This window comes from Anastrepha ludens, chromosome 6, assembly GCF_028408465.1.
Source record: "Anastrepha ludens isolate Willacy chromosome 6, idAnaLude1.1, whole genome shotgun sequence".
Classification (NCBI taxonomy): domain Eukaryota; kingdom Metazoa; phylum Arthropoda; class Insecta; order Diptera; family Tephritidae; genus Anastrepha; species Anastrepha ludens.
Window position 1 is genome coordinate 63,361,350 of NC_071502.1, and position 18,360 is coordinate 63,379,709.

At 39.3% G+C, this 18,360-nt stretch overlaps 2 protein-coding genes across 2 annotated transcripts in view; one reads left to right on the plus strand and one right to left on the minus strand.

The window, feature by feature from the left end:
* LOC128868830 (activated Cdc42 kinase-like) overlaps positions 1–14,350 on the minus strand; it is a 28,957-nt gene extending 14,607 nt beyond the window's left edge. Inside the window, exons 1-10 of the mRNA XM_054111366.1 lie at positions 13,984–14,350; positions 12,777–12,846; positions 12,324–12,717; positions 11,959–12,260; positions 11,752–11,892; positions 11,506–11,665; positions 11,113–11,435; positions 10,891–11,044; positions 10,048–10,829; positions 9,748–9,991 (exon numbers count right to left, since the gene is read on the minus strand). Of these exons, the coding sequence (XP_053967341.1) occupies positions 9,748–9,991; positions 10,048–10,829; positions 10,891–11,044; positions 11,113–11,435; positions 11,506–11,665; positions 11,752–11,892; positions 11,959–12,260; positions 12,324–12,717; positions 12,777–12,846; positions 13,984–13,987 (2,574 nt within the window). The 5' untranslated portion in view covers positions 13,988–14,350. The remainder of the gene's footprint in view (positions 1–9,747; positions 9,992–10,047; positions 10,830–10,890; positions 11,045–11,112; positions 11,436–11,505; positions 11,666–11,751; positions 11,893–11,958; positions 12,261–12,323; positions 12,718–12,776; positions 12,847–13,983) is intronic.
* A 1,040-nt stretch (positions 14,351–15,390) lies between these two features.
* LOC128866918 (alkylated DNA repair protein alkB homolog 8) lies at positions 15,391–17,859 on the plus strand. The gene has a single exon (XM_054107970.1). It carries the CDS (start codon positions 15,500–15,502, stop codon positions 17,429–17,431), a length of 1,932 nt encoding a protein of 643 aa, XP_053963945.1. The 5' UTR covers positions 15,391–15,499; the 3' UTR covers positions 17,432–17,859.
* The last annotated feature ends 501 nt before the right edge of the window (positions 17,860–18,360 follow it).

Here is an 18,360-nt window from a genome sequence, read left to right on the forward strand (position 1 = left end):
TGCGTCCGTAGGGGCCGCCCAAAAGGCTTGTACCGACATCCTGAAGGGCATTCCGGTCAATGACCTGAAACACTCTTTCGAAAAACTTTTAGATCGCGCAAAAGAGTGTAGCGAGACCAGATGGGATTATTTTAAATATTGTAAATAAACTCGAAGTTGTCAGTTCCTGTCGTTTCTATTTTAGGTCTGTCTCGTTTATTTTGGACTTCACTTTGTACTTTGAGATACTCAAACGACACTAAAAATATTTCATGGTGTTAAAAAAATAATTTTTGCAATTCAAGCGCGATTAGTTAAAATCTGTACGCTTAAAAATGTCAATAGATTCTGAAAGAAAACTAAGATTTCGTTTAAGTTGTTTATCATGAAAGAAAGCATATTTATTATGCTTTAATGAGCGTGATAAAAAAAATATAGTCCCGGTTGTGCAATAAAAAAATTATTTATTATCTGATAACTTGCGCGGCATATTTGTTCGATTTAAACGACACTGTTTCGTTTTCCTTAAAATGCCTCCACTCCTCTTCATCTTGGCTTTCACAATCGCCCAAAATTTCTCCATAGGGAGCTTGACACAATTAGGTGGATTCTTATTGTTAGGGATGTGGATGTGATTCATTCATTCACAATGTCAGCCTAGAAATCCAACGTAGGCCTTCTCTGCGTTGGAAAGAGCAGTTGGATAAGAACTTGGCTTCACTTGGTGTGCCCAACTGGCGCCGGTTAGCATGAGAAAGAAACGACTGGCGCGCTTTGTTAAACTCGGCCAAAAACGCGTAAGTGGTTATCGCACCAATTAAGAAGAAGATGTGATTCATTATTTAAGTATCATTTCATGATTGCTGTAAATTTGGGATGCCATTGGACGATGATACAAATACCCTGCTTTTCGGGGCACAGCTGCATATTGCTTGACTGACCATAACATTTTCCACATTCATCTGATTTTTTATATTGTAATTTTTATGAGGCTTTTCCTCGTTTATGTGTGACACAGATTTTGCCAATAAATGAAATGAAATGAAATGTGTGACACAGAGTTGGTTCATGAAATTGAATCATGGAGTTGGTTAAAATCTAGTTTGACATACATGTATTTCATTCTCGATAATAATAAAGATTTCAAATTTTATTCAGACTTTGTTGCAAAAAAGTCCAGCGCATTGATTATTTTTTTGTTTTTTTGCTATTTAGTCCATATTTTAAGTGTATTCGATGGGATGTGCTTCTGCCTTTTCTAAATTTCTAAAAAACAATACAGGGCTTTCGGTGATGCAAAGATTTTAACAGAGTCATGCTTCATAAGCCGGGATGTCCCGAAAGCATGCGGTGCTACAGCTATTCTGAGTTCAGATTCGGGTTCCGTAAGTGTAGTCAGATTCTTGATTTAGAATTTATTGTTTTCTTTTCTTTTAAATATACAGTGAAGGAATAAGCGTTGTGATTTTTTTGACGATTTATTCCTCCCTCTCAAGTCAGATACGTCAAACACCTCCCTCTAACGCGATCGCTGCTAATTAGTTGCAAGAAGATCATTTCATCTTCATCTGCTGTAATAAATATCTCACTAATGCTTATAAGTGTGTGTGTGTGTGTGTGTGTGTGTGTGTGTGTGTGTGTGTGTGTGTGTATGTGTAAGAGAGTAATACGTATGTATGTAAATATAAGTTTAATTTTTGCTTAATTACATCGCCAAATATACATACTATATATATATACTAAAATACATATGCAAGGATAGTTGAGTTGTATGTAAGCACATACTTACATACAAACTTTATACAAAGTCAAGTACGAGCTTACACATACTTGTTAGTGCATATGCATGTTGCATGTAAGCGCACTCTAGTAATCTCGCCTAATCAAAGTTTTCGAACCATTAACTTTTCAATCCTACACTAAAAACACTTAAATGTCAAGAGATCAATTTGTTTGTTTGTATATTTCTTTCCTTGTGTAAATTTATGTAGCTTCGAGAGCTGGTATGTAGGGTTCGTTTAGATTCAAGATTATACCTAGCAAATTTTTCGTCGCATCTTATTAAAAATGAACTACTTTAGCTTATAGAAATTAGCGATTTTGAGAGCGTATTTTCCAAGAATATTGAAAGTCGTAAAAATCCATTTGTTTATTGTAGTAAAGTAGCATTAAAAAATGTAGCAGGAGGCTAGATTGTATTGTACATTTGTATGTACATATGTGGATAGGCAATAAAAGCGATTAAAAGGCTAGGCTATTTTAAAAAGATTCGTGTTTTTAAGCTACAGGCACTCAATATGCAGAGCCACAAATTTGGAATGTGCGTCGTGAATTTTTTCTGAACAAATGGGCACCATTGTGCCTAAAATGCTCTCGGATGTTCCTAATCTCCGTTGACTCAAGAAACGTAATGTTTAGACAGCGTTAAACCGTATGGACCGAATATATAAAACAAGTTGGTTTTAGGAGACTTAGAGGAGGCGGTTAGTGTCATCAAAGATATTGTCAAATGCAGTGCATATATTGAGTACAGATAATACATATGTAAGAGCTTGAGCGTAATTGTGCCGTGTCACTCGGATCTCACCTTCGTCTGCAGTTTGATAGTTTAGGGATATATTAATTGACTCTTGGTGAATTTCGTTTAAAACCTGTCAGTTGTCCATTGAGTCTTTGGACTGCTGTACGTACTATCTGACCTCAAAGGCAAGCGCAGAAATGCTTTCGGACATGTCTGTAAAGTGGCTCAGCTTCTGTCGGCCGTCCACTATAGCTGTATTCTTTTGCAATCGACCTGCAAAAAGATGCCCGAAATCGGTTATACCTTCTGCTCAAATATGAACGAGACGTTATCAATAAAACGGTCCGCGGATGACATATGGCAAAAATAAATTTTTTGTTTTTTGGCAGGACTGTTATAAGCTTACATGGCAAATTTCAGCGTGATATGTCACATAGTTTGTTTTCTGTGCTACTGTAAACAAGTCAAGCTCGAATGTGTTCTTCGAATTCTCTTTTATGAATACAATTGTCTCAAAATGTTTTCCACGGAGCGGCAACTTGAGCTTGGGAAACAGGAAAAAGTCACATGGAGCCATATCAGACGAATACGGTGCTTGCGGAACGATATTAACATTATTTTTGTTCAAATAATCGCGAACAAGACGTGATGTGTGAGCTGGTGCATTATCGTGATGCAAGAACCATGACTTGTTGTCCCACAATTCCTTCCTTTTAAGACGAATGTTCTCGCGCAAACGCTTTAAAACGTCTAAATAAGATTCAGCGTTAACCGATTTTGCGATTTGTGCGATTTTCAAGCACAATTTCCTTTACTTTTCCGATGTTTTCGTCGTTTACTGATGTTGCTGGACGACGTTCATGAGGCAAGTTTTCAACCGATGTACGGCCCTCTTTTAACGATTTGTACCACTGGAAAACACGTGCACGCGATAGAGCAGAGTCCCCATAGGTTGTCTGCAACATTTTTAAGGCGTCTGAAGCCGAAATTTTGTTGGAATAACAAAATTTCAAACAATTCTTTGTTCAACTTGAATTTCCATCGTTAAATTCGAAGAACACACTCGAGCTTGACTTGTTTACAGTAGCACAGAAAACAAAATATGTGACATATCACGCGGAAATTTGCCATGTAAGCTTATAACAGTCCTGTCAAAAAACAAAAAAATTTATTTTTGCCATATGTCATCCGCGGACCGTTTTATTGATAACGTCTCGTTCATATTAGAGCAGAAGGTATTTTACATTTACTTACAGTTGCGCCATTTGGTTAACTTTTATTCGTGTATTCAGCTGTTGGACGTCTCGTTTCAATCAAGGCGAATCCAGAGGTGATAGCAGTAGTGAAAAACCCAAATTTGGATTTTTTTTTTTATAAAAATTTCTACCAAAATGTAAACAAACCAGCAAAAGAACAACAAAAAAGCAAATGACTTTGAAATTTAAACAAGCAAATCAACTATTCCACTGCTGTTATCTAATATGGATGTGCCTGTGTTTAAGTGCGTATCCAGCAGTTTGACCTTTACCTGGAATTTCCCAAGTACTTTCCAGCGGCTTATTCCCAAGCACTTTCAAGCCGGTTATATCAACTCGAGTAGGATATTTTAAGTTGTTGATTCCCACGTAACCTACTAACTTTCCTAGTCGGATGCAAAACAGAATACAGCTAATGATCGTTTCCACGACAGTCGGTTCTACGTTACCGAAACGACCCGGATTTATATCCGGCCAAGGACTGTCACTCCAGCAGCATTCCCCGTATGAAGTATGGGGAATGTTTATGCTGCTACAACAACAACAACAACAACAGCTAATGATGATCACTGCGATAGCATTCATTGGTAATTATTTGCAAAGCATTGATTTATGCGCCTTGAGAGACAGACTAAGTTTTTAACTACATACAGTGACGTTCAAAACAATAGCAGAGTGACATATTGAAAAGTTTGACTATTCATTTTGTATTATATATTTACATTTTTTAAAAATATGGTTAATAAATCAACAAAAACCATATAGATCAAAATTTCAAACTTGGTACATAATTAAAAAAAAATTTCAAATTTTTTGTTATATAATTATATGGTTATTCTGTAGTATATAATTTTATAAAAATGATAATAAAAAAAACATAAAAAATAATATAATAAAATAATAATTTTATCTAAACAGTTTTTTTCATTTCAGAAACTCTTGGCTGCGTCTGGTTGACCGAAATATCGACAAATAAATAAAAGAAAAGGCAATTCAATTTGTTGTTTTATGCTTAAACCAGCCTTGAACCCACAAAATAAAAATACGAAAATTAAAAAATTAATAAATAGTGAAAACTTCGCAGTGTGTCACGCTATTACGATTTTGACCGCCACTCAGTCAGTTCCGCGTGCGGCGCTCTGATGGGCATGTAGGTTCATACACTCTGTTCAAGAGTTCATAAGGGTGCTACGTAGTACAGAACCGACCTCCGATCAACTTATACATTGTCAATGACATTTATATTCCTCCTAAGCACGAAGGACTACCTGGTGGAGTCTGTACTAGCATGCGTGGAGAAAGTGTCGAATTGTTTCCAGCGGTGCGACCGCGCACGCAATAGTAGGCATATTTTTTGCAGTTTCTCGCAGTGAAGCGATCAGAAATTGCGCTGTGATAACAATTTACTTTCGAACAAAATTAATCTGTGTCATAGATGGGCCTACTAATTGCGCAACCGACAGCAGATGGAATCAAGAAAACACGCGCTTGTAGCTTTGAGAGCTCGAAATCCTCTTATTAAATGCTTTTAGAACTTATGCCACCAGTGCCTGTAGTTCAGTGCTGAGTTTCAAAGTTAGATTTTGTTACATAATGGGCTGCTTTACTACCAACTGTACAGTATAAGGCCGTTTCACAATCAAGTTTGCTCACAATCAAATCGAAAAGAGCTAATACTATTTACTATGTAGGTATTTATGTGTGTATGCTTATAATTTCTATTTATAAATGCTTGTTAGGCATTTCAACATTTAACTTTGTTTCTCAATTTTAGTACAATATTTTTGATTTGTTAATTTGTTTTCAATTGTTTGTGTGCATGTGTGTGTGTGGCAACGAACTGCGATTTTCATATATATTTTTAGTTTATTTAATTTCGGAAGATTTATGAATTCAAAACAAAATTATTTTAACAAGGTTTTGAATAAGAAGATAATCGTTAAGTAAATGGAAATTTTTCATAAGGGTCTAAAGTTCTAATGTGGAAAAGCGCTAGCGGGTGATAATGTGTAGGCCGCATAATTTTTGTCAACAGTGTATAAATGTCGATTTCGAATGTTATTTCAAATTGGTTGTAGCTACAGGGTGCTTCAAGGAAAGGTTTCTTTCGTTTTAAATGCTGGAAACGAGGTATTATTTTCTTTTTTTGATTCGTGGTATATCTTTGTAGACCCAGTGCAGTATTTTTTGTCTTAAAAAAACTTTTTTTTACCATAATTGTGGCACTATGAATTAGCGCGCATTTCACGAATATTGTACCGCATACAACCGGTTTAAAACCCAAAAAACAAGCTCTAAAAAATGCAAAAGGATACAAATAGTTGGCGTTATTTTTATAAGTATTAAGTTAGGTAGAGATTTTTAAATTTTTTTTTTTTTTGTTTTTTCGTCTGTATTTGAGGAACCTGTCCGTCATGTAGAATACAGAAATATTTTTTTTTTTTTAGTTCTTGCCTTCGTTTCTCAATTCTCTTCGTGATTATCCTTTGAATATCACTCAATCTTAATTGTGTTCAAAATTTTATTGTTTTTATCGGAGCTACTTAGCTCTTGCGTTATAAAAAGAAATACATATGTATGTATGTATGTAAATGCAAAAGTAATATTTTTTCGTAAAAATTTCATTAAGCTATTGATTGTTGCGCATAAAAAGTCTGCATAAAAGTTGTTTTGCGTTAGGGAACTTTTCACTTTGTATTTCTGTATGATGTAAATTTACATATTTGTGAATTATTGTTTGGATGTTTGCGTGTGAAACCGCGCATTCGCGTAGTGAGGGTGAGAAAATACAAAAACGAGAAAACCTTACGAAAAATGTTGCGCGTAAGTATGTATGTGTGTATGTATGTATTTACGTATGTGTGTTTGTGAGTGGTGCAGAAAATAATTACTCTCGATAAGGCACTCCCTATGTTAAGAATTATCTGCGCTGTAAATATTTTGTCAATGAACCTTTGGGCAACAATTCCCACAACAGACATATACCGAACGTCCGACATAGCGCCGTTGTGACGCCAGTTGCGAACGTTTTGTTTCTTAATTAAAAATATTTCAATTCAAAATCGCGTAGTCTTCAACTCCTACCAACAACTATACAAATGAGTATTCGTAAACCTGAAAAGCAACAGCTGATTCTGCTGGCTCAACGTGGTCGAGGTTACGACTTTTTCTGCTTACAACACTGAAATTCTGCTTATTTCTAATTCAATTCTTCTCATTTTACTTCTTTCAATTCTTGTCTCCCTTTCTTTGCATGTTTGCGTTAATGCTCATCCGTTAGATTACCAAAAAGTAAATTGAAAAAATATCTCAGCATTCTTCTTAGTTATGGAGCTGGACTTGGTGGAATGTGAGGTATGAATTCGGTGCGAAAAGCGAATTCATCGCTATCGCTGGAAGAACTGTCACTGGTGTAAGTCGGATCGCCGGGTCCACCGCCACCACCGCCTCCGCCGCCCAAACCAAGACCAAGACCGACCCCAGCAGTTGCGCTGCTAACCCGCATGCTGCCCAAAAACGCATTATGGGACTGATGCTTGGACGACGACTTTCCTTGCTGGCGTTGTTGCTGTTGTTGCTGCTGTCTCCACAACAGCTCATTCTGTTTCACCGTTGAGGCATGTATCTTCTCTGGCCAGTGAAATTCCATTAGTTGCTTACCGCTACCCAAATTCGCTTGAGCTGTCGTAACTGTGCCGCCCGTTACTACCTTCTGTGGTGCTGCGGTATTCAATAGTGGCAATGGTGGTAGCGGCAACGATTTAGGCGGTGATGGATGCGCGCGGTTGCGCTCCTCGGGCGATGAGTTTGCAAAATTCGAAGTGGGACTTTTGCCAGTCAAACGACTGACATCGAATTCGTGGAAGACAGCGTTGCGCGCACTGATGCCGCTGAGGGCGCTGAAATTCCGTTCTCCTGCGCCACCCATGACTGGGTTGGTAACACCACCACCACCACTGTACGGTGGTGCTGATGATGTTGCCGAGGACGAACCTGATCCAGACCCACCTGCACCGCCGCTTATACCCAAACCCATGCCAATGCTGCTGTTGCCAGCACAGTCATTACCGCCATTCAAATCAAAACCTTTCATTGCGGCCGCAACTCCACCATAATTATTACCCGGTCCGCGTCCGCCACCGAAATCATATATGCGATCTTCGTAGGCAAATTGCTCCTCCAGCTGACGACTGTAGTGGTGCGACACGCTTCGCGTGCCGTAATTGTAGTGCGGCGCCGATTTTATGCTCACATTTGAACCGTACAATTTTTTCTGTGTTGTCGTGGCTAACTCCGATGCATCATCGTCATGCCAACCGGGCGTTAATAAATTATGAGTAACAGCGCTACTGCCACCAGCCGCTCGCCGACGCCGATAGAGTGATGAAACGCGTGTCCGTATGTCGCACTCAGAACGCGCAATACTAGGATTGCAATCGCTGACCGGTTCATCATCGCTTGAGGAGCTCGAATTCAATATTATGGGATTGTAACTGAGACGTCGCAAAGTACGTGCGCGGATCGAACGTGGCTTATAAGAGGAAGCACTGCGCGTATGCGGTTTATTTGACGTCCGACTACTCATAGCCGAATGCGTTGAGCGGCGTTTCAAACGCTGTTGTGGTTCGGACAACACAGGCGAAATTGGGTTAATAGGATTTTCAGTGAAAGACATGGAGCGCTGACGATGGGCGCTTTGAGTATACTGCTCCGCATCGCCAACGCCTAGGCCGCATGCGCCCTTCATCAGATTGCTAGAGTAAACAGATGTATTACTGGCATTGAGCGCGGCGGTTTTACTTGGCGAAGCGCAGCTACCGTATTTTCCCGCGCCAAAGCGCTCGGAAGCGAGCATGTTGCTCTCGTCCTTCTGGCCCATATAACTACTACTGCTGGTGCTAGGGCCCATCGTCACTGTATCTTTGGGGCTGTAGTAGTTCTCTTGCGGACTGTAACTTGATTTTTGGCTGCTGCGACGCGAAAGCGATATGTTTGTATCGCGCGAAGCGAACCCGGTATCTGGTGTGCTGGAGCGCTTGTCTTCGGCCATTTTCTGGTCCTGCATTAAATCACCAAGCACCGATTGCGCTTGCGCGTGGTTCTGCGTATTGATATACTGCAAATGCTTGTCCAAATGGCTGGTGGCAGCATTGAAGTCGAACATTGTTTGTACACCATTGCTGTAATTGTAAACGGCGGATTTGAGACTGCCTGTGGCACTGCTGATTTCGTCCTCTATCGAAGAAACGATATTGGAGAACTGCTCGTTCAGCAGCGTCTCATCCGAGTCGGTTTTGTCCAACTCCGTGTAGGTGTGCATAAAATCGAGATTAAGCGCTTTCAATGTGTTCTCTATGTCCATTATATTTTCGCTAATGCTTTTCTGATTGCGCGTCGAACGGTGCGATTGCGCATCAAGCGTAGAAATGGGCGGTGTGGTAATTTGAGTTATAGATGGCGGCGGATCCAAACTCAGCGGACGACTCAGAATTTCACGCGATTTTTCAAAGCAAAAATCCGAACTTTCTTTATCGAAAATCGGTATACGCAAATCGGGCCCATTCACATTTTTTATTTCACTTAAGGAGCGAAATCGCTTTTTTAACAAACCATTGAGAGTGGATTTTAAAGCAAAAAATGTCAAAACCAATTATAAAAACGGAGAATAAAAGCAATCAAATAAACCAAAAGAAAATGTGTTTTTAAATTAATGAGAGACATTAAGAGGAGAGAGAAGTATATATGTATGAATTTCGTTATTAGTAATTTAGCATAGATGGACAACAGATTGTGAGAAATCGCCTCGAAATTCTGGTGGAAAAAGCACTGTCCGAAAACGATTTTCAGAACATTTTTAAATTAATTCTCACCGAGTCATCTACCACATTCTCTTACTAACACCGTTATTTGGAAGCGTTTCCTCACTAATCATCTCGTACAGATTTTCAAACACAATTGCAGGTTACCAGATTTAATAAATTTAGCACTTACCTGCAAGTCGGGTATGCTCTCCAGTTCCTCGGTGAAATTCTTTTTTTTCGAGTATGGCGACAAAGATTTTTGAACGGCAGCATTAGCGCTCGCACTCCCACCTGCAGTTGAGCTTCCATTACTTGCTGACGCTTTGTCACTTGCACTACCACCACTGCTCGTCAAGTGCGGAAAACGGAAACTGAATTTACGTTTTGGACTTTGAGTGCTGGAAGTTGGCTCGGAAACTAAATCGTTCATGGATCTAAAAATAAAAAAGAACTTAAATGGAGTCCATTAGATTGATTGGTAATTGCTCACCTCGCACTAATTTCATTTGCGATTTCAATTGCTTGATTCAGTATGCGTTCGTCTTTTACAGATATGGGTTTCACAGTGCCTGCTGACTTCTTTTTGGAGGAAGTACCAAACTTGTTGCCATTAGTATCGCCCGAACTTCCACTCTTGCCCACCAATTTCGATGTGATTTCCACGAATTCGTTCTTTTTGTTCGTATGCTCGATATCAGATGGCTTTGGTTGTGCCACGCTGGCGCTGGCGCTGGCACTCATTGAGCCAAACATCGAATTTATTTCGTCCAACAGCGAAGGGCCAAAGTCTAACTTATCAGCTGTGATTTCATCATCAGAGATCTCATGGTATTCGTGTTGATCCTCGCTGCTGCCGCCATTCTTTCCTACTTCTCGCCATTGCGCTGCTCCGGCCGCAGCTATCTCGTCTTGAAAGCTTTGACTATCCAGACCATAGTTGTTATTTTGCATGGCGTATGAGCTACCCACCAAAACTTCACCATGGTTTTTATGTGTAAAGGGATTAGTGAACGATTTTGGTTGTGATTGCTGGCCAGGAAAGTCAAAAGACGGCTGTGCCCCATTACCGGTGTTGAAATGTTTGGGTGTATTTTCAGTTGAAGATATAAATGTGGGATTCATTGAAGTGCCATGGCCCTCATCGGCGAAGTAGCCACTGGCGGTTTGTAATGAATCCGGACTGGTTGGTGTTGGTGGCAATAAAAGCGGCGTTTGTTCGATATCCTCCGATGGCTTGTAAGGTGTGACAATTTGTCTTGGAACGTGATTATACTGTCAACATATGAAAAATTATATATGTATACAATTTTTAAGTGAAATGAAAAATAATCACATTTTGGGAATTGCCTAGGAAAGCGATGTCGCCAAATGAGTCACCATCAATGCCAACATGCCCAGTGTGTTTAAAATCGTTTTGTGGCTTTGAAATCATTTCCGTGCGCAATTTTCGCTTGCTAATTCGTTCAGTGGTGCGGCAAAATGAATCTCTAAGAGTAGTTAAAACATATTTGGGTCATCATTTTGAAAATATAAAGATTTCACTTTTCATATTTACCTGTTAGCCGTCGGTAATCCCTCTAAATACGCAACAGTATTTGATGGATTGAAAAACCCCGTCTTGCCAGATGTAAGGACACCCTTCCAGAAGGGTGTGCCCGTATTACGATCAAGTACGGTTATGATATCGCCCTGCCGATACAATAAATGATCCTTTTTAGGCTCCAAGCAATGCACAACCGCTTTTAATTGCTCAGGTTTCATATCGGGCAGCATCTCGTAAATCTCGCTGAACTTAGGACGTTTGGCAGGGTCATCCTGCCAGCATTTCATCATGAGCGTATAATACTCCTGAGGGCAGCAATCCGGTTGCTCGAGCCGCTGTAAAATTTATCTCGCCAAATGTAAATTGATTCGTTGCATATGAAATGTCTGCATTTGAAATGCTAACCTGATAATTTGGTGCATCTATTGCTTCAAGTATTTGCAACCCAGTAAGTGCTGCCCAAGGTTGAAATCCATAAGAAAACATTTCCCAAAGGCAAACTCCAAAGGCCCACGCGTCGGAAGAGTTGGTGAAACGCAAATAGTTTATGCATTCCGGTGCGCACCTGAGTGGAAATTTCGAAAAAACGAAATATAATAATAATTTGAACGGTTTGTTTAGTTATAATTTTACGTATATTAATGCTCTTACCAGGCGATGGGAAGCTTTAAGTTGATATTAAAATTAGTTTTATAATAATCCTTGCCAACACCTAACGCACGTGACAGTCCAAAATCGGAAATTTTTACCTTATCTTTGCTGAAGACTAAAATATTGCGGGCCGCCAAGTCTCTGAAATGGAATGCCGTCGGATCCATTGTACTAAAGAAATTGTTAATGGGAGTAGCCTTTACGCACCTGTGTATCAGTCGTTTATTTTCCAAATAACGCATACCGTTACAGATTTGTATTGCAAATTCACAAAGCGTTGGAATTGTAAGAAAGCTGATGCGCAAACCAGGATCTTTCAAACATTCGAGTAGCGAACGCAAATGTGCCAACTCCGTGACCAACATCAATGAGTCCGAAGCCAATACAACACCATACAAACGCACAATATTCTCATGCTCAATCGAGTGCATTATGGCAGCTTCTTTGAGAAATTCCATGGGATTCGATTGCATGCGCTCGCGGCATAAGCACTTAATAGCCACTTGTATCTAAAAAAAATGGAAAAAATAGAAAATTTTCGTGTTTATACTAATAAATGTATATTTATTTACTCTATCTGTGCCATTGGTCCAAACGCCCTGTTGCACAATGCCGAATTCGCCAGTGCCCAATTGCTTATTCACCGTTATAGAATCGGCTGGTATGATGTGCTTATTATTCGGCGCCTTGCTGGGCGAACTGGCTGTATGCGCAGTTGAAGGCGACTCCGTCGCGCTATGCAATGACGCATTTGAAAGCGTTGAATTGCCTTCACTACCGTCACGCTTGACGATCGTGGCCGGCGCCTGTAGTAAGCGCTTAATTTTGCTCAAATAGCCATGTGGAAAGTGTTTTTCATAAAATTTACGGAGCCTGCGTATTTCCGGACGCGACAGCCCAATGTGTTTTAGGTCTTCATCAGTTGCATATTTCACGTGGGCAGCATTTGTAATTTTCAGTTCGTGTCTGCAAAAATATTTTAGTATTTTTATTAGTGCGACAATAAAATGTTTTTTTAGACTTACTTGATTGCATTGTAATAATGTTGCAGCTCCGCTTCGGTTAGGAATTCATACAAATCAATTTGCGGGCATTCTGGAAAAATTGGAAGAGTCTATTTTTATATAAAATTTCTTAAACTGGGGCATTAAGTGATATTAGACTCTACTCATATATATGTACACATGGAGGCTGTCTATTTTAATTGCAAGAAAGCACCAGTTGGTTGCAACTTTACGAGCCTGTTTGCAATAGCCACACAAATGGACAAAAAAAGTATTCTTGCTTCAACCAAAGCAAACAACAAAAGCATTCGTTTGGCCATACGCCCGCGTATATCCGTTCCATCTGCCCATGGAGACAAAAATCATTTCTTTTTTTTTCTCGTTCGGTTTTTTGTAGCTTTTATTATTATCATTGCCTGCATGCCGCATGTGGGTGTGCAGTGGGAGCGCGCAACAAAAGTCAAGCTGTAGCACAATCTAGCATATGCTAGGCCGGCTGTCATGGCTACGGTGAATGCTTTGCTTTTTAGTGTTGGTGCTGCTGCCATTGCTGTTGTTGTTTGCTGCGAAAGTTGCTCTGGCCTAGTTTATCAGCAATGCCACACACATTCTACAATTTATTGTTCGCTGTGGGAATGACTTAAAAATAGCCAGTGGCGCTTATTTCGAAATATTTCATAGCACTGTATAACGAACAAAAGTGGTAGCGGAGCCCTTGCAGACTTGTTTGCTTACTGTTTGTGTCCGTTCGTCCCGCCGTGAGTCTCTGCCTCACGTACAGATGCCGAACATAATTACTTATCACACTTGAAATGAGCTGACTCAACCCTCTGTCATCCAGTCTGTTGGTAGATTATTAGTACAGTAGTTGTTTTTGCATTTTCATATGGACTCTGAAGTAGCGACTGCAACTCACATTGCACTCTACTTCACAGCTAGTTCACCCTGAACTATTGTCCGTGAATTCGGCAAAATCGATTCGAGTTAGTCTTTTTAACATTAAAACGGTGAGTGCAAAAATACAACATAACTCTTCAACGCTTTTGTAGAAAGAGCACGATGGTGACGAACAAACACCGTCGCAAAGGCATCAAATTGCAAATGCCTTTGAAACCAGAAATTTACTTAAATTCTTCTCATTTTGCATAGAAAGCATTTTTAATGTCTGTAATTTTCGCATTCACGAAATTTTTCCTTTGTTGCTCTGCTCCATTTATGTTCTGCTTACCCATTGTTGCTGCTGCTTTTGTTGTTGTTGTTGCATTTAAGGAAGCTCTGGTGCTGCAAGTTCCGTCGACGAAAACTCTCCTCCCCTCCCCTCACAGATGTTGCTGTTTGCTGCTACCAGAAATAATCGTCAGCGACGCTTGCTGCTCCGACTAAAATCTCTGCCGCTATTCTGCTTACTATCTCCAACGTAGTGCGAAAGGTCTCAATCATTTCCTAAGACACACTTTATCACATTACTTTTGATTTATGTGACACACAAATGCAATTTGCAATTTAATATACACATTTTCTCAATTAGTACATCAATTGTGAAGACCTTTTATCAACTTTTTCCGCGGTGCACTTGAAACACGAAGCACACTCTGAAACACAAGTAGACAAATGAAAACGAAAACGAATATATAAAAACAGTCGTAAAGTGTGGCCATACTGATTGACGAATTTTGCTGGACAGCACTAACACTAGGTTCAATACTCTGATTGGTATTTCTGGTACCTTAATTAGATAAATTGCAAGGTAGCGTAGCTTCTGATATATGCATAAAATGTTTTGCCTTTTATATTACATACAGTAGTAAATTTATTAATACGAATGCACACACAATATTACTACTGGTGTACTGTGTACTTATGTAATATAGGCGGAATAATTATTTCTGGCCTATATTTTTTAAATAACACTCGTGTTTCTCCATACCCCACAACTTTAGTATAACTTACGGTTGGTGACGCATAGCTAGGGTTTTACATGTTCAGATTTTTTATTTGAATTTACTCCAACATATATCTTGAATTAAAGCTTATGATATAGACTACAAACAGTTCGATAAACAATTCCAATTACAAAAAATATTTTCAAGGAAATAATTATACATTTTTTAATAGTTTTCCGAAATTTTTATTTGCGGTACATCGAAATATCCGGGACCCACCCAAAAACTTGCGTACTGCCCATTACTATGAGTCATTAATTAGCATACACATTCTTTATTTTAATATTTTCTACTCGTTTCCTTCAAAAACTCACTTTCGACTTGCTATTTCTCGACTCCTACAATTAAAATGCACATCCCAAGGAGAATAAGCTTGAATTAATTCGCTATAACAGCTGAGTGGTTATTTTTCTTGTAGTTTGTTGTTTGGAATGTCAAAGATCTTTGCTTCTTTGTTGTTGCCTTATTTGTTTGCTTACATTCTAATTCCAATTTTGTGCAATCCAACCAAGGTGAATAGAATACATTTTATCATTCTTGATATCCAATTACCAAATTCAAACAAACAAAATACATTTAAATGTTGTTATTGCTCTAGCAAAGTCACCTTCTATGTTATTGCCTTGGCATTACCACTTTAAAAAACTGGCAGCACCGCATTTGTTTTCATTCGCTGCGAATTGACGTTTTAATTGTAAACAAACCACCCTCACACGTTTTAGCACTTACGTTTTTATTAATTGGTTGTTGAACTGAAAATTAAAAGTTTTTGTGAAGGAAGTTATCTTTCAAATCTGCAGAATGTCGAAAGATTATAACTCGCGTAAATTGGAGCGCAAACAGCGCAGGTGTGAGGCAATAATACGTGCCGATTTTGGCATTGAGAGTAGTGAATCGCCTACATGCTTTCTTGCTGTCTTGAATGCCGGTCTCTCTACAGGTCTCACAGAGGAGGCTGTGTTATGTGCCGCAGTTCAACACGGTTCCGTCCAGCAGGTAATAATGTTGCCAAATAAATCTTACTGCTTTCTGGAATGCAGCAGTGCGAATGCAGCGGAGCAAATCTATAAGAATATGCACGGCCAGGCAGGTTTGGAACAACGTGGTGGTGTTGCCTATTTGTCATATTTCAAATGCTTACCCGCATGCAGCAAGGAAAATATCTGGGATAAGCCACCACCGGAAGGACTGGTTTTGCTGCAGGATTTTGTGACAGATCATGAGGAAAAAATATTGTTGAAAGCTATTGCAGCCGAAGAATCCGAACAAAACGACTTAAAACATCGGCGCGTTAAACACTTTGGGTATCAGTTCATATATGGCGAAAATAACGTTGATATTTCTAAACCACTGAATGAGAACATACCAAAAGCGTGCGATATACTCTGGCCACGTTTAAAATCAGAGATGGTTAGGCTGGGCCTACCAACATTGGAGTGGGAGGTGCCTGATCAATTGACTGTTAATATCTATGAACCTGGTCAGGGGATCCCACCGCATGTGGACACTCATAGTGCATTTCTCGATCCTATACTCGCGTTGTCGCTTTCAGGTGAAGTGGTTATGGATTTTCGGCGTTGCGTTGAACGAAAGTCACTAACATTGTTACGGCGCTCAATGCTGATAATGTCAGGTGCGTCGCGATACGATTGGACGCATGGCATTACTCCACGTACGCTAGATGTCGTGCCTTCAGAGACGGGTTTAACAGTGAAAGCGCGAACACGACGCATCTCACTCACATTTCGACGTCTGCGACGCGGACCATGTGACTGTGCATTTCCAACGCTATGTGATACGCGTTTGAATGCAAAAAGCAATACAGAATCTATTATAACTGATGCGGTAGCTGTGCGCCTGGAGGAGCTGAACGTACACAGTGTTTATGAGCGCATCGCACCACACTTTAGTGAAACTCGTCATACTCCTTGGCCGCGAGTTGCCGAGTTCTTACGCAGCTTTCCAACGGGTTCTGTATTACTTGATGTCGGTTGTGGTAATGGGAAATATTTACAATGCAACGGCGATGCTTTAAATATCGGTTGCGACCGCAGTAAAGGTCTGCTTAGTGCATGTTTGGTGCGTGCTAAAGCTGCCAACGAAAGCAGCAATGCGTGTTTGCCAAGTGCGTTTCGATGCGATTGCTTGCAGGTACCTGTACGCACACAATCTGTGGATGGGTGCATCAGCATTGCGGTAATACATCATTTAGCTACTGTCGAACGCCGTTTGGCGGCCGTACAAGAAATGGCGAGGCTGCTGCGTCCAGGTGGACGCGCACTTATATATGTTTGGGCGAAGGATCAACGCGCCAATGACAAGAAATCAGCCTATTTACTGCAAAACAAAGCGCTGAACAAAAATAAAAGTACTGTAGAACAACAACGACAGCGCGCAGCAGTGGAACTGCAGCAGCAGCAGCAACAGCAACAAGAACAGCAGTTGCAGGAATCGGCGGTGCCTGGCGCATTCCAACTGCCCGTACACACAAATCGCACCGAATTTATGCAACAGGATGTGCTCGTGCCATGGAAGCTAAAAGCTGGCCGAACAACGGGAAAAGATAACATTGACGAACAGGGAACTACCGCACTGCCAAGTACATACTTGCGATACTATCATGTTTTCGAAGCTGGCGAATTGGAGGCAATGGTGGCGCTTGTACCAGAGGTAGAACTGCTCCAAACCTATTATGATCAAGGCAATCATTGCGCGATTTTCGTAAGACGATGACATGGAAGAAAACGCAATAAATCATATTTACTTTATTGTATTCTAATTTTAATTCCCATTAATTTTATTACAATTCTAATCTAGTAACCCAATGACGGGTCACTAAATAATATATATTATATGTAAGTACATATTAATATTTCATAAGCAAAAGTAATTGTTTTGTAATAAGTCAATTAACATCTAGACATTGTGAAATAATCGTATTTGCAATTGACATTTGATTAATTACTTAAAATCGTGTTTCGCTAGTAAATAATTTGTATAACCGTTACAATTACATTTTCTTAGGACCAATTATTTTTTCTCAAACTAATTACTAACTATATATTAGTTTTTAAAACAGTAACTACCGCGTGAATTCTTAAATGATATTTAACTTTAACTCCTTTTTTCAAATTCTTGCAATAAATTCAATGTGAAATACATTTTTGTGTATGTACATATGTAAATATCAAAATATTGGTTTCGTTTCATGCTTTGGCTCGGATGAACTTAGACAACGTGTCAACTAATGTGAAACGGTAAATTGGTATTGTTTGTGGTATTTTCAATTAAGACACTAATTCCTACAAAAACCGATAGATTTTCAACTGAAGAACAATCTTTCACGTAAAACCATAGGTAACTTATGTATATATGTATGTTTATAAAAAATAGATTTGTGTGAATATGAAATATGAATCTGTATATGAAATATGTTAGTACTTATTTTTTGGGATCATATTATAAATATAATAATTTAATTAAATACTAAATTTTCTGTGTAGATAAGTAATTTACACTAAAGTGCTAAATGAATTCTCAGTTTTATCCAAAAATTTTGAATTCAATATTCAATAGTCAAAACATATTTTTGAAAAGATTTTAAGATGTGTGTTTTAATATCAGGGTAAAAACATGTAAATTCATTTACCAACTAAGGGCAA